Source organism: Acinonyx jubatus, chromosome C1 (assembly GCF_027475565.1).
Source record: "Acinonyx jubatus isolate Ajub_Pintada_27869175 chromosome C1, VMU_Ajub_asm_v1.0, whole genome shotgun sequence".
Taxonomy (NCBI): domain Eukaryota; kingdom Metazoa; phylum Chordata; class Mammalia; order Carnivora; family Felidae; genus Acinonyx; species Acinonyx jubatus.
The window spans coordinates 24963927-24985091 of NC_069381.1; the positions used below are offsets into that span (position 1 = coordinate 24963927).

Genomic DNA, 21165 nt, shown 5'->3' on the forward strand with positions numbered 1-21165 from the left:
GGCTCAGTCGGTTAAGCATCTGACTTCAGCTCAGGCCATGATTGCACGGTCCGAGTGTTTGAGCCCCCGCGTCGGGCTCTGTGTTGACAGCTCAGAGCCTGGATCCTGCTTCGGATTCTATGTCTCTCTCTCTCTCTCTTCCTCTCTGCCCTTTCCCCACTCATGCTCTGTCTCTCAAAAATAGATAAATGTTTTGTTTTTTTTTTTTAAAGATATGTGCTTTAATTTAGCTGGATGATTTTTATGTGTCTTTCACCTTCTACATTGTCTGACATGATACTCCAGATGTTTGGAGATGCTTAGCGAACGTCTGCTGGTGATCACGGTAAGATCAATGAATGCTTCTCCCTCTGCCATGCCCTCCCACTCAGTGTGGGGTGGCAAGGGTAATATCTGATTGCAGCCATGATACTGGAGCAGGCCATGCCCCTCTTCCCTACAGCTAGGATGGGGCATATTAGTTTATGAAATGTTAATGCACAGAAGTCTCTTTTCTCTTTTCTTAATTTTTCCTAATGCCCAGTAACTTCATTTCTCCCTTGCACCCATTGTGGCTCCCCCATCCCCTCCTGCTGTGAAGTCCACTGCTCCTAAGGAGCAAAGGGTTGCTTCCAAAGGACCTCAACCATCACTTTGGAAGGCCTCATCAGTTTGGAAGGCCCCATCAGCCCTTTCTGTTATGGAGCATGGGAGAGGCAGGCCCAGGGCCTCCACAAATTAGAGCCCAGAAAGAGAGAGGACTTACAGCCAGGGGGACTCTTCCCTTTCTCTGAGCTACACCAAGGTCTCTCTGCTTTGCACTGCCATGTCCTATGGTCAAATGTAAGCTAGAAGGAGAGACTCTAGGCCATGCTCATCTTCCCGTCTGGTGCTCCAACCTTGAACACTGCTTAGAATCTCAAGAGACCAATTCACTGCTCCCAAACCAGTTGGTTGTTAGCAACAAGAGGATTAAGGTCCCCCAGGCAGGAGGGATTACTGGCAGGTCCCCTTCATTGCATCCACTGTCAGAATTCATCAATAATTAATCTCTATTGATCTCAAGGCTTCAACTATGCAAGAAACAGCTCACTGCCCCAGAAATGCTGAGACTCTTGTCCCAAAATATATGGAAGCTTGTCCCTAAATATATTGAACATCTCCTCATGGGTTGCAGGCTTTCTTGTATACTTATTTTTCTAGGACTCTGCTATAATGGACTAGAGTTACTGGAGTTACCTGGTCTCTGGGTGAGGGAGGGATGCCTGTGAGAGAAGATGACATAATTCTTTGCTGCCCACTACTCTTCACGGTTTAGAAAATGAAGAGATGCTTTTAACCATTCATTGACTCGGCAAACATTAGTAAGCACCTTCTACAAAGCAAGTACTATGTTTGGTGCTGGCTGAAACATGGTCCCTAGGATACATTATAATCTAGTAAAAGAGATGTTTACTCGGCGTATCTTGGTAAATGTGACGATAGGAGAGAAGCATGGGATATCAAGAACACAGAAATGGGGATTCAGCTTGAGGAGGGCAGAGAAGCCTTCCCAGAAGCAACGTTTAAGATGACTCAGAATTAAGGGATGCCTGGGTGGTTCAGTCGGTTACGTGTCTGACTCTTGGTTTTGGCTCAGATCGTGATCTCGCGGATCTCGCGGCTCGTGGGTTCGAGCCCCGTGTCAGGCTCTGCGCTGACAGTAAGGAGCCTGCCTGGGATTCACTCCCTCTCTCTCCCTGCCCCTAACCCAACTGGTGCGCATGCTCTCTCTCAAAATAAATAAATAAACTTCAAAAAAATTAAAAAACAAAGATGACTCAGAGTTAAGAAGATGACAAAAGGAATAGCATGTGGGGGACCCGGAGCCTTAAGATACCCTGGTGCATTCAGGCACCTGTAGGGCATCCCGTACAGCTGAACTCAGGGCCTCTATAGAAGAGGGGCCAGAAGAGGAGGCAGTTTTAGGATGCTTCTAGATTATGCTAGCACCCGCCAGAGGCTGCTCCTCTCTGAAGAGATCTCATGGGATCAGGCCTCGAGGGTAACTGAGATTGAGGCTGACGTTAGAGTCAGAGCTCCACGCACACACAGATAGACACGGAGGCTCCTTTTGGAGAAACCTAAAGCAGCAGCCACACGAAGTTTCTCTGATGTGGTTCCTTGGTGCTGAGGACCACGAGTCTGAGGGGGAAAGTGGAGACTAAGGGCAGTTTCCCTGTAAGAAGAAACTAGGTTATAAAAACAGGACTGCCAACTGCTGGGGCACTCTCTGGTGGCCTGCCTGTGCCTTGATGTCTTTCGGCCCGCTCTGCAGCGCCTGGCAAAACTACCAAATATCCTCTGTGAGCAGAATTCCTAATAAGGCCGCTTGGAACATTAATAAAGAAACTGGTTGCTGCATCTCTGCCCTGACCCGACCCTTGGCAGAGGGATGGCAGTACAGGGTACGTGGCTAACGGCGTGGATTTTAGAGTCAGATCTGGGTTTGCATCTTGGTTCTGCCACCTGGAGACTGTGCAACCTTAGACAGATTGCTTAACCTCCCTGCATCTTGATTTCCTGTTCTGTAAGTGGTAATATATACCACATAGAGTAGATGTTAGCATCACATGGAATCTTAAGTTTCTTTTTAAAGTTTATTTATTTTGAGAGAGTGAGAGGGAGCACAAGCAAGGGAGAGGCAGAGAGAGAGGGAGAGAATGAGTGAGCAGGGAAGGCGCAGAGAGAGAGAGATACAGAGAGAGAATCCCAAGCCGGCTCTGCACTGTCAACGAAGGCACCCAATATGGTGCCCGAACTCACGCACCGTGAAATCATGACCTGAGCCTAAACCAAGAGCCGGACGCTCAACCGACTAAGTCACCCATGTGCCCTGGAATATTATGTTTGAATTACAAAAAGGTCTACTGCTTTTGCTCAGACCTAGTAGATGCTTATCAGATGGAAGCTATTCTTCAAATACGATCTGCTATTTGCATGTCGCTTTGAACCTCTCCAGGCATTTTTGTAATCTGAATCTCATGTCTTCATAACAATGAGGCTATGAAGCAAACGGGCAGTGTTCCCATTTTACAAGCAAGAACTGAGACTGGTTTCCACTTGGCTTCTGCAATGCAGTGCGTTAAGGGAAAACTGACTTTACTTGACAAATGAGGCACGGCGCCTTACACACAACAAACACTCAAAAATGCTGATGGGCAAGTGAATAATTCAAGTCAGTAGGCACCAAGGAAAATGGCAAGCCTTGGCCTTGGAATAGTGGTTGGAGGCTGCTCAGACCTTTGGAGGTAATCTTGGAGGGAAGGCCAATGACGAGGGAGTGTTATACCAGAAGGCAGGGAGGTAAAAGGTACGTGACAGGTCAAGTGAGTCACAAAAGGGTAGGAGTGGGGGCGAGGAGGCAGGAGATCCATGTAGGGAAGCCATGAGCGATTAGAGTGGTTCATCAGGCAATGTGGGGAGGGTCTTGCCGGCCCCCATGGAGTCAGAGTCAGTCTTATCAGAAGTCATTAACATGCTATTTATCGAGTCCCTCCTACAGGCTAGGCATTGCAATGGATAAAGTAGGAAACAAAGACACAGTGAAGGTTTCTGAACTAGAAAGAAATAACGGTCTCTGAGGAAGACGATTCTAGCAGCTGTGGGTAGGGATTCCTGACCATCAGTTAAGCCTTTTACAAGTAGCAGGCCTGGAGGGAAGCAGGGAGCCAATAAAGAGGAAGGATCATCAACGCCTGGTGGTGAGCTGGGTGGTGATGGAAGGTGGGACCGAGGGGGAAAGGGAGCTCCTACCTGTCGCGAGCCTACTCTGTGCTGGTCACCTCTGCAGCCCACTGCACTCATCTTTACAGCCTGTGGGAAGTGCAGTCATCTTTGTTTTATAGGTGAGGAAATTGAGGTTTACAGAGATTAAGTAACTTGATGATGGTCATAAAACTAGCAAGTGGGGAAGCTGGGGTCTGAAACCAGATCTAACTCTGAAGCCCATGCTTTTCCCATTATAACACTCTGCCTCTGCGGCAGAAGAAAATGAAGTCACTATAACCCTGAGACCGTGAGCCTGGGGTATAAGAGTAGCTCACGGCTATGGGTGGTGGCCGGGAAACTGGGAAAGGGGATCCTCCTGACGAGGAAGACATCCAGGTTTTTGCTGTTGTTTTGTTTATGAATTCTGTCAATTTTAAAGATGTGTATGCAGGTGGGGTGATATCCAAGGGGGAATATCCTGTAGACAGGAACTCTACAGGGAGGGGGAAGAAAGACAGGGATGGACCGTACTGAGAAGTCACCTGCAGACAGGTGGTAGGTGTCTGAAATGTAAGAACAGACAAGCTCCTTGAGGGGGTAAGTGTTGGAGTAAAACACCAGGAGGACAGGGCTGAGTCTTTTGGGAGTCCCACAGCTAATGGCAGTGGGGCAAGGGAAAAGGAGGGAGGGGCAGGCCCCACCTACACGCACAGATGGTCACAAGCACACGCGGCCATTCTGGGCTTAGGTGCCTGCCAGTGCCAGCTGAGATCATCCTCCTTCTGTTCCGTTCTTGAAACTTACCCATTTTTCAGGCACAACTCAGATTTCCACAACCCCAATTAGAATGTAAACTCTTGTTCATCTCTGCAACTCCCATATGGTTAGCATTATGTTTGGCACATAATAGGTGCTAAATGAGTATTTATTGAGCTGAACTCAACAATTAAAGAGACAGAGAGAAACTATTTGGGGACGACAGTTAATTAGTCTTTCTGAGCCATATCTTCTTCATCTGGGGAATGGAATAATCACCGTTAGGATTAAATGAGGTATGTAGGTGAGGTATTTCGTACAGTGCCTGGGACACCGTTGTTCATTAGCTGGTAAGTATTACTATTTGCTGGCAACAATCCATCCATGGAAGTAATCAAACGGGAGCCTAGGGGTGAAGGATTTCAGGAAAGAAGGAAGGCTCAACAGTTCCAAGGCCCTTTGTGTATCACAGCTGGTACTCTCTTCCTCTGTCTCTGTCTCTCTGTCTCTGTCTCTTACCACACACACACGTGAGCGTGCACACCCACGATGAGGTATGTTAAGCAAACTATAAAACTCCTCCACTGATACCCTCTAGATTTTTTCTCCTGACATAAGAGGAACTTCTTGGTAATCTAAAGTTGGTCCTACAGTGGATAGTAGAAATGACCTTCATGGCCGATAGCACGGTATTTAACATCAAATTGTTGCAAATTTTGACTCCAGCTAGATAATGAGCCCACTTGTATATTTTGTTTTTTATTGGATTCTCTAAGTAAAAGTGTCTACCTCACAGTTTGGCAGCTGCTGTGGGAGAGAAATGGGGTCCCCAAGAGTCCTAGAATCAGCAAGCATCACATTGTCAGGCCTATCGCAGACAGAAATCACTATTCCCTGACACAAACCCCTCTCTGTGATGAAACAAAGCCGCTATGTGGCAGGCCTTCCCAGCAGAGAATTTTCTCTCCTCTGATGAGACCTGAGGAGAGATGAGGAGACAGAACAAAGACCTGGCATCTGGAGCACAATTGTGGGAAAAGGGTCTAGAATTTTCCATGATCTGTCAGTTCTCTTTTTTTCACAGCATCTATCTCCTGGTCCGCAACTTTCTCCTCACCTTTGGGCCTGAGTGTGCACCCAAGGTCCTGGGTTTATCCCCTAGAATGAGGACTCCAAGAACCAAGCCTACTGTGAGTTGCTGTGGCCCAGCTCCCTCAGGACTCGGTTTCCCTGGAGGCCAGGCCTACTGGACCTTGCCGCCTGCCCTACTTCTGCCCTCCCTGGTTCCATCCTCGAATTTCCGAGAAAGCCCAACCTCTTAGGCTCTGCTCTCCACCCCTTACTCCCCTCCCCCCACCTACCAACCCACCCCTTTTCAGGGCATAAGGGACCTTTTCTATTTGCAGATCCTAAAGAAGCTGGTTGCCAAGGTGACAGGAGCAGGAACAGCAGGGAGCCATGGGGGAGGGGCTCTGCCCCCAAACAGCTGTCAGTGGGAGCAGTCCCAGCTGGGACTACAGCATTTGCCTGTTCTGGGAGGACACAGCTCCCAGGGGGACACATTCCTCTCCGCTATGATCCCCCACTGCCCCTCACCATAGGTCTCCACTGGTTATTCTCCCTGGGGGCAACCAGCCAGCCAGCTCGAAAATGCTCCAATAACCAACAAAACCTACCACCCCCCTTTCTCTCTCTCTCTCTCTCTCTCTCTCATACACACACATACACACACACACACACACACACACACACACACACACACACGCATGCGCACATGCTCTGATCCCTCTGTTCCTTTGCAGTGGGTTGGCTGGGCAGGAGGCCAGAAGTTACCTCTGCCTGGGGACCCAGGACCCAGGGCAGGTGCTGCTTCAGGCTGCCCCCACCAGGTCATAGGGATTATTTCCATCTTGTTTTTTGTTCCAGAGGCCCTGAGAGGATCCAGGGCATCCTAACCCTCCCCACTGCCTTCCATTTAGGAGGTGGGGGTGGGGCAGTGGAACCAAGGGCTTACAGAGAGGAAGGGGTAGAAGGAGAAAAAAAGAATGGGAGGGGCCGGTAGGAGGCAGGAACCATGCAAAGCCCACCGATTTGTGCGGTCTAGATACGGCTCACAGCTGCTCCATAGGAAAGTTCTGTGGAACCACTGCTCTCTGTATTGCGTATACACACATAACCCTAATCCCAGGCCATGCCTGAGGCCCTGGACCTCAGCCTGTAATTCACTGGTGTTCACCTTTACAAGGTTCAAGAGAAGAAAGCCTCCCACTAGACTCTGTAAATTGCAGAATTTAGAACCATCAGACTCTTTGAGCTTGGGATCAGGTACAGGAAAGGCCTAGGAAAGGCCCAAATTACTATAAGAAATGAAAGAGGCAAATATGGCTTAATGATTAAGAATACAGAATCTGGGAGTGCCCACGTGGCTCAGTGGTTAGGTGGCCAACTTTGGCTCAGGTCATGATCTCACAGTTTGTGGGGTAGAGCCCCACGTCGGGTTCTGTGCTGACAGCTCGGAGTCTGGAGCCTTCGGATTCTGTGTCTCCCTCTCTCTCTGCCCCTCCTTTGCTCATTTTCTGTCTCTCTCAAAGATAAACATTTTTAAAAAAATGCAGAATCTGGCTAAGCCAGCCACGGAATTGGTTCCCGGTTCTGCCACTTACTACTTATGTGACCTTGAGTGACTTATGTAGTAAGTTCTTGGGCAACTTCTCTGGGTTAGTCTTCTTATCCGAAATGGATAAACATGGCTACCTTACTGGGTTCTTTCGAAGGTTAAAAGGGGTGGTGTGCATAAAAATGCCTAGGGTATGGGGGTGCCTGGATGGCTCAGTTGATTAAGCATCTGACTCTTGGTTTTGGCTCACATCACGATCTCATGGTTCATGAGATCGAACAGCCTGCTTGGGATCCTCTCTCTCCCACTCTCTGCCCCTCCCCCACTCACGCTGTCTTCCTCTCTCTCAAAATAAATAAATGAACTTAAAAAAATGCTTAGTGTATAATCTAGTATACAGTAGATGTTTTATCAGTGCTGGTCCCCTTTCTTCCCGGTTTTCTTGAGATTCCAGGGTTGCCTAGCACCTTTAGGAAGAACTCAAGAACTGGCCTTTCTTTTGAAGGGTCCTTAGAATCTAGGGGGCTGGCTTAGATCTGGGGAGAGGCTACATTTTGGCTTGGGTGGGAATGGGGTTCTCAGGAAGTAGAGTTTGTAGTTTGAATGGGAAGGGTGAAGTGGTGATTTGGGGTCCTTGCCCTAGTCCAAGCTGCTGTCAACTCATTATAAGATCTCCAGCCTTTACCCTTTGAGCCTAGTTTGTTTCTCTGTAAGAACAGGCTGGACTAACCTCTGAAGAAAGCAATGCCAGCCGGTGAGAAACATCTGGAATCACAGGGCAGTGAGGCCTCGGTAGGGGGCTGCCTTCCTCAGCTTAGCAGTGACTGTCAGAAGGCAGAGATTAACCAACCATTTGTCCTTGAAACCTCAAAAAGGTAAATAAAGGACTTTAGCTCAGATTCTGCCTTGCTCACTATCATGACATTGGACTTGTGCTTTCCTCTGTCTTAAATACCTCCCCCGACTTTGTCTGTAGGGTGAACTACTCATGCTTCAAGACTCATGTGCCATTTTCTCCGAGGGACAGGATCTCTGGCCCATCCTCCCGGCAGTGAGCTGGCCATGTGTGCCCATACCTACCTTGGACTTACTCTATAATAGAATTTATGAAATTGAACGGATTTGCTTATGTATCTGGCTCCCTCCTTTTGACTGCACACTCGCTTAGGTAAGGATGTGCATTTTGACCATCTTGGTTAATCCAGTAACCAGCATACATAGGTTCTCAAGAAAGAAAAAATGCAGGTGAGATTGGACGGTAAAGTGGTCTGGATGAGGACAAAGGGTCACTGGTTACCTCAGGGGTGTGACCACGGTGATTCTCTTTTTAATGCAAAGCCACGTGGTCTCTCACCATATGTATTTCCATGGTCTAACAGCTTGGTCTGATTCCCTAGACTGGTAAGTCTAGGCTCTCTGCAGCTTTTCTTTTCTTTTTTTTTTTTTTAATTAAAAAAAATTTTTTTTCATGTTTATTTATTTATTAAAATTTTTAATAAATCTTTATTTATTTTTGAGAGAGAAAGAGACAGAGTGCAAGCAGGGGAGGGGCAGAGAGAGAGGGAGGGGCAGAGAGAGAGGGAGACACAGAATCGAAAGGAGGCTCCAGGCTCTGAGCCGTCAGCACAGAACCTGACATGGGGCTCGAACCCACAACCACAAGATCATGTTCTGAGCTGAAGTCTAACACTCAACCGACTGAGCCCCCCAGGTGCCCCTCTCTGCAGCTTTTCTAAAGAAAGACTGCCTACAGTAGGCAAGGCTGGGAGAATGTTAGCAGGCAGGGAGAGATGTCTAGCCTCAGGGAATGCTGAGTCATCCCCCAACCCCCCACAGATTCTGCCTCACAAGTAATCTGGTTTTTGTTTTTTTTTAATCTTCTAGATTTTTTTTTTCTCAAGTGTCGCCCTCATTGGCAAGCCTTTTGGGATCCCCTCCCCAGAGCTAGATAGCTCCCCTGTGCTCCCGCGTATCCAGAGCTCACGGATATGACGGCGCTTACCACACTGTACTTCACAGCACTCGTCTACCACCCAGACAGCGCCCTCCCTGGAGGGCAGGGCCTGAGTCTCATTTATCTCTGCACGTCCAGAACTGGCAACGTAACTGGCAGAGATTACTCAACAAATGTCTGTTGAATGATGAGAAAATCAACTTCCCACACTTCCTCATCTCCCTGAGTGGTTCTTACGTGCATCTGGCTGGCCCCTGTCCTTTTTGCTGACACTTAGAGAATTTCAAAATAGTCCGGCTGCCAACCTCCGCTCTCTCACGGCTGAGAGCTATGATTGTGTGCTCTGAGATTCACCACCTTCAAGCCCATCGCGAAGGACTCATTTATTCCAAATGATGTGGCTTCCTTCTCTCAAGCTAGAAGGAGGCCTGGTACAGAACCAGGAACCGGTGAACTTCTCAAGATTGGAAGAGGCAAGAGAGACATGGGGCTGGTATCTTAGCACGTCCATGGGAAAAAGGAACGTTTGGAAGTTTTCCCCTACCCCATAGTGCTCCTGAGTTTTCAGGGATAGGATCCTTGTTCCTGGAGCCCTTACCTGGTGCGACGAGGGGGTGGGTAGCCACAGCGGGCACCATCCGACTGAGCCCAGCCCGGCCCTCCATGCTCCCTGGCACACCGTTGTTACCATCTCCTTTCTTGAGTGGCTCCATCACACTGTCACTTATGCCAGGCTTGGCACCTGCGGGGGAACCCTGAGCGGTGTTTCTGCCTTGTGACGGGGTAGGCAGAGGCTGGCTACCACCTGGCGTGGGTTTCAGGGCCAAGCTGGGCAGGACAGGCTGAGTGGGGGTAGGGCCCGAGGCTGCTGCAGCTGGTGTCTGCTGTGTTCGGAGGGTCAAGTTCTGTACCTGGAAAAGAGGGGTCTATAGGAGTCCAGAGAAGGTGGGCAGGAGCAACGGCAATACACAGTTAAGATAGGGAAGGAGTTAGGGATGGACCTAGGAATGGCTATACAGGATAGTGGGTTGTAAAATCGGAGAGAAAGAGAGAAAATGAGTTAGGGGCTGAAAAAGGAACCAGGAGCAGGTAGAGTTTCTAAAGGGGACAAGAAAGAGTGCTAGTGATTGCATCCACCGGCAGAAGAAATTGAATTCTGAGAAGGGATGACTGTCTAGGCTGGGGCGGGCTCTCTCTCCCTTGTTACCTCCTCTCCTCCCCCAAACTATCAGGATGGGATGCATTGCATTTAGAAAGAATTCCCAGCTACAGCGGGGCATGGGGCTTCCCATACTCAAAAAGGCCAGGGCAGAAGTGAAAGTTAATTGACCAGCACAGCCACCAGGCAAAGGATTATCTTGTCCTCAGAATAAATAAGGTTTAGGCCAGGATTCGTGCTCTTACTCAACCTGGCCCCTGGTGCCCTCTGCTGGACGCACGGAGGCTGTGCCAGACTTGCTCTGACAAATCTGATGATCTCGGCTACCAAGTGCTCTCCAATTCTGTAGCTGGGGTGGGGGTGGGGGGTTCTGCCCCACTGCCCATAGAATCTTTACAGCCACAGCAGTATCTGTGTGCTCCCAGCAGAAGGTGGGGACCCAGGACTTATCTTTGCTCCCTCTTCCATGCCATCTTCCCCCAAACTAGAGGTGCTAGCGTGTATAACCAGAGTGGGATTTTCCACTTGAAAAGCAACGCAGAAGATATACTGGGGAGGGTGTCAGGTAAAAAGCTAGCAATGACCACCCATTACTGGCAGCCATGTTTGCCTCAGTATGCTGTGCTCTGACTCCTGATCTATGTTTGTGAGGGAATAGAACAGAGCCAAGGGTGGTTGAGGCCTTCTCAACAGGGAATTCATTAAGGAGTAGAGTAAGTCTGGGAGCATTGGGATGTCCTGTCTCCCCCCAGCTTTCCTAGAAGATCCCAACCTTTCCAGAGTCCAAGCTCCTCCAGGCCTTGTGCCCATACCCAGTCTCAATACCCCTCTACGGAGGTGCCCACCCCCCTGCCCTCCCACCAGCATGGAATCCTCACCTGGGCGGGGGTGGGGGGCCGGGCGGGGGAGCCAGTGCCGAGCTCAGGCTGCACAGTAGCGACGGTGGCCGTGGGCGTGAAGATGAGCTGAGGGGACAAAGGAACAGTGCCGCCTAGGCTCCTAGCTACCTGCACCAGGTTACCTGGCTGGGCCTGGAATCACAGGAAACGAGGCGCCTTTTACCTGCCCAATGTGGGCTCAGCCACAGGACAGGACGGTTCAGCCAGGGAGCAGATATGGGGAAACAGGGAGGCAGGAGAGGGAAAGAGTCCAAAGGGGGCCACCTGAAAGTCTCAAGAGGCTTGTAGAGTCCTGATCCAGGCTGGGCAGTGAAGGGGAGGGTGGAGGAGAGCCAGTCTGGGGATGCAGGTCGGGTTTACTCCAGAAGCCTCTGGAGTGGCTCATGAGGAGCTCATCCTAGAGGGGCCGACATTCCTGGGACACCCTGAAGTCATTCTCTCCCCAGCATCCTGGGGAGCAGGGACCTAGGGCGCACACAGATGCCCTAGGACCTCTTTCCAGGTCTAACCCACTCCTGACTCCATGTCTGGGCCAGAACAGGACTCCCCTGCACGAGGGATCAAATTAGATGTGTTCTTTTCTCAGTCTGTAGCCAAATTTAGATTCTGGTAGGGGGTGTGTAGGGATAACAGTGGTAGAGGAACCAGGGCGCCCAGAGCCATACTCATGTCTGCCTCTCCTTCCGTGGGGTACAGGCTACGTGGTGCTCTCTGCATGACACTTCCACCCCGCGAGCCTAGCTTGGTGCCCATGTGGACGTGCTGGTGTCCCACAGGCTGCTTTCCCCAGACCTCCGAGAGGCATGTCGATGTCTACTCCTCTGTGCCTGTGTGCCCTGCTTTGGGGACGGAGGCAGACGGGCTTCAGGACTCCAGCTGGGGCAGGTGAGGAGGACAAGGGAATGAGTAAACTGAAGACAAGGGCAGGTTTGGGCAGTGTCACACTGCGGCCGTCCCGTTACCTAGGAATTAGAAGGTTGTTCCGTATACTGTGTGTCTATGAAGCTATTCCCTGGGAATGGAACGTCCACAAACAATGAACTCAGAGTCAAGAAAGGAAGTGCTGGGTCAGGACCCGTAAAGCTCCAAGCGTCAAGTTCTGGTCACAGAAGCAAAGTGGTAGTGGTGGTGGAGGGCGGGGTGGGGGGGGGGGGGCGCGCAGGTAGGACTGTATTGTCTTCAGGAGGGCATGTCAAGGAGCTGAAGGGAGAAATCTTCAGGATGGGAGACACGAGATCAGAGTCTGTGATCTGAGCCCAACACAGAGCTGGAAGTTATCGCCTCCTGGGGAGCATGCTGCTGTTTTCCCTGGAAATTCTTCTAAATGTTAGGAACCCATAAGGTTCCTAAGGACCTTTGCATCCCTTAGGGACAGGTATAAAGGACAGATTCTAGGTATGCACGTCCAGGGCTGATACTGTCCTGAGCACATTCTACACATTCAAACAAGCTGAATTAATGAGTGATAGAGTGACCTGATGGGCATGGGGTCCCAGGTGGGAGAGCAGTGGAGGCAGCAGCATGTCCTGGAGCTGAATGCCACTTTCATGACTTGGGCTGGAATACACCTTTGGCTCTTGAGCTAGCGGTGGCCAGTCCCTACAAGGATGGCCACAGGGGCCAAGACCCCATTTCTGTACAGTACCTGGATGTCTGTGCGTTTGCTTATCTTAAGTGACCAAGTGTACTGGCCATCTGGGCATGAGCCCCTGCATTTTCTACCCTAATTAATTTGGGGGAGCAGTTTCTGAGAAGAAGAAGACAATTAGGGAAGGAAAGGAGGCATCATGGGCAACCTTCTCTATTTCAGCCGGGAACCCCACCTGTCTTTGGGTCACTGAGCCTGTACCAAAGCTCCCACTCAGCCTTCCAGGTGCCCTCTTATTTATTCCACCCCTTACCTCTTGCTGCCTGTCCCTTGGTGCTCCTTCCCACCCACCTCTCTAGCCTCCTAGTTCCCAACTTGTCTGCCTTTGTCCTTCCAGCCCACCTGAGCCGTGGCCCAGGCTGGGTACTCACCATCTGTGCCCTTAGATACATCTGCGCTTGGCTTGCAGTCAGGGCCGGAGAAGATGTGTTACCCAAGAGCACGGCCTGCTGGGCGATGCCTGAAGCTGTCGCTGAATTGACACTCTGTGCCCGGTTGATGAGCTGGGCCGCTGCTGGGGAGGCTGCCAGATTGATCTGATGGGAGAGACACACACAGTGGGAAACAGGAAGTTCTGTTGGTAACCTCTGTGCCTCCCTTATCCATTTCTTTCCCCCTCTTCTGTTCCTTGGTGGATTCGGCCTTCTCTAGGACCATCTCTGGTCCCTGGGCCCCTCAGCACTGCACCATCTCTGGCCTTCATGTGGAGCTGCAGGGAGGGTCCAATGGGGGAGAGACTGAACTGTAAACACAGAGCCTGGACACCGGCATGAAAGAGGACAGAGACTTACTGAAGGGTTAGAAAGAGGCAAATGCTTCTTTTTCTGGCAAGAGTAATAGATTCCAGCCATGACTGCACACGGCTAGGGATTCACCACCTGGGGCTGGGAGCCTGCAAGCATCTGGGGCAAGGAGGAAGGAGCTGGTCCCAGAGCTATGGGCTCTACCTGCGGCTCCTCAACCTACTCACCGAGGATGACTGGGCTGGGGCCTGTGCAGACACATTGCTGCCTGAAGTGCTCCCTTGTCTGTTGGCCACCAGGCTTGCCTAGAAAAGAACAGTTTGTATCGCTAGAGTCCCAGATCTCCCCCAATCAGTCCCCGAGCTCTCAAAGGAAGGACTTTAGGAAGTACTATAGGACAGCGGTCAGTTGTCAAACACCTAGGGTCAAACCCCCATTCTACCTCATCTGCGTGTGACCTTAAGCACGGGCCTCAGTTTCCTCTTTATAAAGTGGGGATAATAACAGAATCTACCTTGTGGCATTGCGGAAAGGATTAAACGAGGCAAAGCATTTAACATAAGCACTCAAATCGTTAGCTATCACTGTTACCCATCTTCCTAGGTCTCTGAAGCCCTCTGCTTCACCGGCTCTATCAGATCGGGCTCCCGGACTCCGCCAGAGAGTCGTGCACGTGCTGACTGGCACATCCAACCTGCCCCCCTCCCTGTGGCTGGCTTCTCACTCTTTCAGGGTCAGCTTCCCATCACCCAGCAGACGGGCCCTTCCCTGGCCACCCAATCCAGGGCACCTCCTTGTTCTTCAGTCAGAGTGAGCTGCTCCTCTTTCGGAGTGCTTATCACAACTCGGAGACTTAGGTATTCTGTTTCCTGGTCTCTCTGGGGTTCTGTTTACTTGCTGTCACCCTGCTTTAAGCTCTGAGAAGACGGGGTGCACAGTATTCAGTGTCTGACATGGACTGTGGTAGGTGCATAAAACTTTTGTTGAATGAATGAAGGAATGAATGAATGAATGAGTTCCTCTCAGCCACCAAGGACAGACAGGAAGCTGGGTGGGCCACGGCCTTCTCTTGGGGACACCCCCGTGGACCCTCGCCCCTCCCGGTGGTGTGGGGAGGAGGGGTCTCCCCAGCCCTTCTTCCTGCGGCCAGAGAGTTCTACCCCTGCACTCACGGGCCCGAGTGAACTTGGGGAAGCTGCCGGACCCTCTGTTGGGTAAAGGACCATGACCATCCTGCCCACTCGCCAGGGGAAGAGAAGGCCCGGGGAAGTGCGCACGGCACCTGCTCCCCCTCCCTCTCGCTTCTGCCACCCGCCAGGCCCGCTCTCACCTGCTGCACGGCCGCCAGGCTCTGGAGCTGGGCGCTGCTGAGGTGCTGCTGCTGGAGCGCTGCCGTCTGCAGCATGAGGTGCTGCTGCTGGGCCGCGTACATCTGCTGCAGGTACTGAGCCGCCGTGCTGGGCTGCCTGTGCAGCGCCTGCTGGATCACCTGGGAGGGGAGAGCCGCGGGGACGCTGTCAACCTGCTCGCTGCGGACCCGCCCCTTCCATGACGAGGCCTTGTCAGAGGACATCCCTGGGGCCTAGCCCCTCGCCCTAGGGTGGTGGGAAGGCAACTGCCTTTTGGACTTTACACTCCTCTGCCTCGTCTGTCTGTCCTGCACATCTTGGGCTCCTGTGCTCCTCTCCAATCCACCTGCTCCTGCGTCAGCCCCCTTGGGGAAAGTCAGAGCAGCACAGTGATGCTCTGACCAGCTCTGGGCAGTGGGGGGGGGGGGGAGTGCGGCACAGGGAGATAGGGGGTCCTGTAAGCCTCCGGTGACACTGTGTCCCGTGCCCAGCTTGTTCGGCAGCCCCCCTTCCAGTCATTCCCCACCCTCAGATCTGGGTGACTGGGACACTGGATGGTGACAGCAGGGGAACCGAAGCCCAATAAAGCAGAGAGAAGGGAAGTGGGTAGGGGAGAGAGAGGCAGGTCCGAAGGGGGGCCTATTCCAGCATTAGCAACATGGCTAGCCAAATGAAAACAAGGGCAACAGCCTCCCGGCTGGGGCTGCCTCCCAGGGTCTGCCCCTAGCTGCCTGGAAAGTCCTATCCGTCCCTCAGAAGGTCCCCTTGGTCTTGGAGAGCAGACCAGAGCCACAGGGATGACGCATTTCTCTTGTATTCTTTCCCCCTCCCCGTCGGTCCCTCTTTCTGACCACCATCACCATCACCTGGCTTTACTGCTGCTCCTCTTTCCTGCCACCGTCTCTAGGAAATGACAAAGGCTGCCTTTGATCCCGCTCCCTGCTCTTCACTCCCAGCCCCCCAAAGCCTCCCCTCGCCCCCAGGAACAGAGAAAAGGGAATGCCTTTCCTCCAGCCCTGAGATCTTCTGTCTTCTTCTCCTAAGCCCCAAGGACATTTCTCCTCCTTCCTCCTTACCTGGTCACCCTCCTGCCATCTCTTGCTGCCTGATGCTCCACGAGGGTCCTGGCCAGGCTTCGGCCCTCTTGCTACCCTTAACTCTGCTAACTCCCTGGCCATGGGGCTTCCCCCAACCCTGGCTCCTGCCCCCAACTGGCAAGCATCCAGTCTGGCTCTTTCTGGCTCAGCGTGGATTTTAGGGTCGGTGGCTCTAGGACAAAGCCATTCGTGGGCTCAGATTTGGGGTACTGTAAAACCAGGCTGATAATCGCAGATTCTTCATGGGCTCTGGGGTCACCTGATTTCCCCCACCCCATCTCAACTCTTCAGGTCCCACTCCCCTTCAGCATTCTCTCCCCTCAGCTCTGTTTATTCCTTGTCCTCTCCCAGAATTCCTTCCTCTTCTCCCTTTCACCTATGCCTCTCTATTTTCCTTGGACTCCTGATCTCCTGGACCCCCCGCAGTCCAGGCAGCAGCAGCAGTGGAGAGATACTGTGGCTCTTCCTCACCAGAGGGTTGGTGTCAGGGAGTGGAAACAGCAGGGACCCTGAACGGTTCGGCTTGGGTACGCAACACGACCGCGGGTGATTCCATCTGCCGGAGCAGAAACCCCATATTCCTTGTACCCATCCCGGGGATGGGATGAGGGCTGGGAGGATGGCACGTCCCGACGTGGGATGCTGGGAACTGTTCTCAAACACTCGTGATCGGAGGGGCCGGGAGGAGGCTAGTGTGGGGGGCGGCAAGGATGGGTGCGGGAAACATGCTTTTATTCCGTGGGAGGCAGAGGTAACTGGGAGAGGAGAGATTCCAGAGTCTCTGATGGTGTCTTCAGACGCTCTCACAGTCTGCTGCGGCCCCTTCTCCACTCTCTAATCTGCGCCCAGGGCCGAGGCAGGATGAGGTCACTGGTCTGGTACATCCATGCTGGATGAGCAAAGTTACTTGGAGTAAACACTTCTCAGCTGCACACGCTCTTTTCCGTCTGTGTTATCTGGGAACCTCAAACACTGTGCTGTTTTTCATCTTGACCCGGACGAGTTACTGCCTTCTCTGAGCCTCAGTCTTCTCAACCATGGAAGTGTGCTTGATAACCATTTTCAGCTGGAGGAGAAGATAGGCCTGCCGTGATCCTCGCAGCGCGAGTACCAAAGCCGATGGCAATGCGTGGGCACGACTGCGTTTGGAGCCATGTGTCATCACCCGGGAGGCCTTGTGGCACACATCACCCGGGAGACACTTTGCAAACCGCTGCTTTAGGGAGATTGCCTTGGGGTTCCTTTTTGTCCTCGCAGACACTTAAGTTTTGTTACGGGGCAATGGTCCTTCAGATAGTGGGTCGAGGTTGTGGCTGAGCAGCTCCCAATCATTTCTCCTGCTTGTTATTTTTACTTGTCCCCACCCCCACAACCCTTTTACACTTTCACCTGCCTATCATCCCAAATAGCACTCTGGGATCTGAATCACCAGGTGAGACAGGGATTTTCCAGGTCTGCGAAGTTCTCCCACTCTCCCCAAAGCTCCTTGATCGGACCCATCTCATGTCACATCTCCTCCAACTGTGCCTCAACATATATCCCTGAACACACTCCCCGATGCCCACTCTACCTCCCATGCCCATTTATTCCCCAGAGCATGCCAACACGTCCTCCCAGCTAACCCCAACATGATCGAGGAATACAATCTCTAGATCAGCCGGAATCTTACCTGCACGGTCTGCCGGTCAGGAATGCCGCTGTACACAGAAATCTGGGGCCCGGTAGGGCGGCCACTCCCACCACTGCTGCCACTGCTGCAGCCGCTGCTGGCACTGCTGGCGACACTGGCACTGCTGGACGTATGGGGGACTGGCAGCTCATTCTCCATGGCCTGCGGGCTGGCACGGTCAGCGAGCTCCGAGGGCAGAAGAGCAGGCGGATGCTGGGAGCAAAGAGGCAGAAGTGAAATGTCAACCAGATGCTTCCTATAGGTCACACACATACTCATCGGCTTTCCGTCAGCCCAGGGTGATGAGGCCTGAGACACGCCTGCCCGCGGAAGGACACGGCCAGGTGTGGTTCGCCAGGTGAGATTTGAAATCGGATCTGCCTGATTCTGAAGTGTATGACCTGGCGCTCCCTCCTTCTGCTGGAGGGGCTGAAACCTGCACAGAGGTAGATTTCCTACAATGGCCTTCCTGGCGGTCATCTTAAGGGTCATCTCTCACCCCATCCCCCCCCCCCCCCCCCCATCTACCTCTTCACCTTTAGGATGGAGAAACTGAGCAGCACAGCACTTATTATTTGTCTGTATGTGTATAGCTGATCAGTGGAAGAAATGGGATTAAAGGTCTGGAGAGAACAGAGGGAGAAAGAGACAGATCAGGAGGCAATAAAATAAGCTGAAGTATTTATTTGGTTTTGTCTTTCAAGGCCAGAAGAGCTGCCAGTGTGTTTGGAGTCTCTGTTTTCTTGATGAGGTATTTAGTGAGTGCTCTCTGATCTAATCCTCAGCATGGCACTACATTAGGCAGTGTGATTAAAACTGCAGGCCTTGGGACCGGAAAGACTTGGGTTTGAGTCCTGGCTCTGCCGCTTACTCGAAGGGAAACGCTGGCAAATCACACTTCTCCAACCTTCTGTCTCAATCTGTCAGATGTAAGAATACACGAATTGGTTAGGAGGACAAAGTAAAATAATGACACAAAGTGCTTAGTAGAGTGTCAGGCAAATACTCCATGCTCCACAACATTGGCTGTTGTTGTGGTTATTAAAACTGTCCCCAGTCCGGTTCCAACAGAGCAATCCCCTTCCAAGGTGGAACTGGCACAGCCTCCTGGAACCTTCTATCCCGGTCACTAAAGAGTGCCAGAAATTCCCTCAGGGACCACCCTGTGATCTGGATTCAGAACGGGAAATCTACACATCCCCTTGAACCATGTGTTGGGGGATGGGGGCCTCGGAGGGAAGGAGGGGTGGTGGGGAAGGCAGACCCAGATCTGCGGTCGAGTTCCCCTCTTTCTTCTTTCATGCTATTCCTAAAATTCTCATTTCTATATATGAACTTTTCCTTCTGCCTATTCTTTCCTGTATCTAAAAACAACACTCATCATCCCATCACAAACACTGAATTCTCTGCTTGCAGCATATGCCAGTTTCATAAATGGAAGAAATAATATGATTTTTCACACTAACAAGAGCATTGACTAGTACAAAAAACTAAAATTGTCATTAATGTCCTGTTGTCTTCTTCCCAGGGCTGCTCAGTTTGGAGGCTGTCAACTTCTGACTGGGTGGGTTTCATAGTGAGCTGAACAAAGTGGGGGTGAAGGCTAAAAGGCAGGGATGTGGGGGTAAGGAAATCCAGGCCACTCCCAGGTGGCAGTCAGCAAGTTGAAGTTCGGAGGCCTGTGGCTTCCAAGGCAGGATAGCAACCTGCAAACAGCACTCAGGACCTGGGTCCTTGAGCAGTGATTTTCCCTAATGTTTGTATGTCTTGTCTTTTCTTTTCTTTTCTTTTCTTTTCTTTTCTTTTCTTTTCTTTTCTTTTCTTTTCTTTTCTTTTCTTTTTTTAAGTTTATTTATTTATTAGAGAAACAGAGACAGCGTGAACGGGGTAGGAGCAGAGAGAGAGGGAGAAAGATAATCCCAAGCAGGCTCCACATTGTCAGTACAGAGCCCGACATGGGGCTCAAACTCACAAAACTGTGAGATCATGACCTGAGCCGAAACCAAGAGTTGGATGCTTAACTGACTAAGCCACCCCGGTGCCCCTGCATGTCTGTATTTAGTGCCACAGGGCAGGGCCCTTGTCCATGAGTTCCCTTTGTCCAGAGCTACACTCAGTTCTGGGCCTCATTATGGCCATCACTTATCAAGGATTCTTATAATGAAAACAACAATGCGGGAATCACTGAAACCGCAGAGTCAACAAGTATTTCCAGTGCTCTGCTCAGCTACCCCCCCCCCCCCATATCTTATGTTCTAAGGAGGGACATACGGTAGGCTGCATAGAAAGGAGTAGAAGGCATAATTCTGATCTTGCAAAAACTGACAAACTAGTTGTAGAGATGAGACTCACTTGAAATTTCAAGGATCACCACCCACAAATCAGAGTTCTGTTCAAACATGGAAGATCCCATAGAATCCCAAAGTCTTCTTTTAGTTAGATGCCTCACCTCCCTTTCCCAAAGCGTTGACCAGAATTGGGTTTCAGTTCCTACTTTCATTCCGCTCTAGGAGGTCTCAGTGGAAGTACTCATAACCATAAAACATAAACTGAGAAGATGGCAGCAGCCACAGCAAATTAAAGATAGGGTAATCTACACATCCCAAATGATCAAGCCTCAGCTCTATTTTGTCTTCCTTTTGCAGCAGCTAGGGCAGATCTCGTGCACAGAGTGTACTCGATCCTTGTTGAGAAATAAAACAGGACAAAATTCTAAAGACCCTCCTGTATGGAAACACTGCACAGGCGAGGACAGCAACTGCTCCCCATGCTGGGGAGGGAGACTTAGCAACATGGGACACAGACACAACGCGCTTCCTGAACTCTCTTGTTTGCCTGTTTCCTTCCTTCTGCTGCTAAACAAGCCTTTCCCTTCTCTCTTCATTCTTGCATTCTTGGCTTCTGCCCCCATCGCCTCCACCTGGCCTTTTCTGTCTCATTAATTTTTGTCCCCAACCCCTGGCTTTTTGGTTTTCCCATTCTTGTTCCTGCTCCCCTATCCCTATCCTCTGTCATATCTGTGCTTCCTGGTGCTGGCCCCATCCTCCTCCCTGGGGAGGATCACACTCACCTGGATTGTGCTTTGGCTCTTGACTCTTTCTCTCTGAAAATCTGGAATGTGTGCATGCGTCTCCCCCTCCCCCTCCTCTCTCACTTACCCAGGTCCCATCGATCCTGAGTGGTTGCTCTGCTTTACTGTAATGAGCTCTCTCTCCCTGTTCCTGACCTCTGCTCTCTCCCAACAGTGTCCTGACCCCACTCACCTGTCCTGCCCATGACTGCCCTCAGTCTGCCGCTGCCTGTCTTGCCTCCAGTGCTCTAGTTCTCTCTCTTCTTTCTCATGGTCTTCCCGTCTGAGGATCTACAGCCTCCCCTCCCCCACCCCACCCCGTCCTGATCCAGCAAATTCTCTTGCCTTCATTCAAGGCGCGCTCTAGATAGTACGTGTACCCGCCCTCTCCCTCCATGTCTCTGGCTGGCACTCCCTGTTCTAGCTCAGGCTTTTGATAACTACTGCTATCTCTCAAGTGTATGCTCCCTCTTTG

The 21165-nt window shown here is 51.4% G+C and overlaps 1 protein-coding gene and 1 long non-coding RNA gene across 5 annotated transcripts in view; one reads left to right on the top strand and one right to left on the bottom strand.

Annotated features, from left to right (window-relative positions):
• The window catches only part of PHC2 (polyhomeotic homolog 2), a 115575-nt gene that overhangs the window by 35349 nt on the left and 59061 nt on the right, over window positions 1-21165 (bottom strand). For 2 of the 4 annotated variants that reach the window (XM_027059745.2, XM_053210970.1), the window contains exons 2-7: window positions 17621-17833; window positions 14836-14994; window positions 13733-13810; window positions 13134-13298; window positions 11094-11246; window positions 9655-9967 (exon numbers count right to left, since the gene is read on the bottom strand). In XM_027059745.2, the coding sequence (XP_026915546.1) occupies window positions 9655-9967; window positions 11094-11246; window positions 13134-13298; window positions 13733-13810; window positions 14836-14994; window positions 17621-17779 (1027 nt within the window). In that variant the 5' untranslated portion in view covers window positions 17780-17833. The remainder of the gene's footprint in view (window positions 1-9654; window positions 9968-11093; window positions 11247-13133; window positions 13299-13732; window positions 13811-14835; window positions 14995-17620; window positions 17834-21165) is intronic. The other 2 variants (XM_027059747.2, XM_027059749.2) reach the window with 2 other exon arrangements.
• Window positions 7558-9783, top strand: LOC113599434 (uncharacterized). Its single transcript, XR_003420293.2, has 3 exons — window positions 7558-7977; window positions 8079-8270; window positions 8987-9783. It is a non-coding gene; the product is annotated as an uncharacterized LOC113599434 (long non-coding RNA).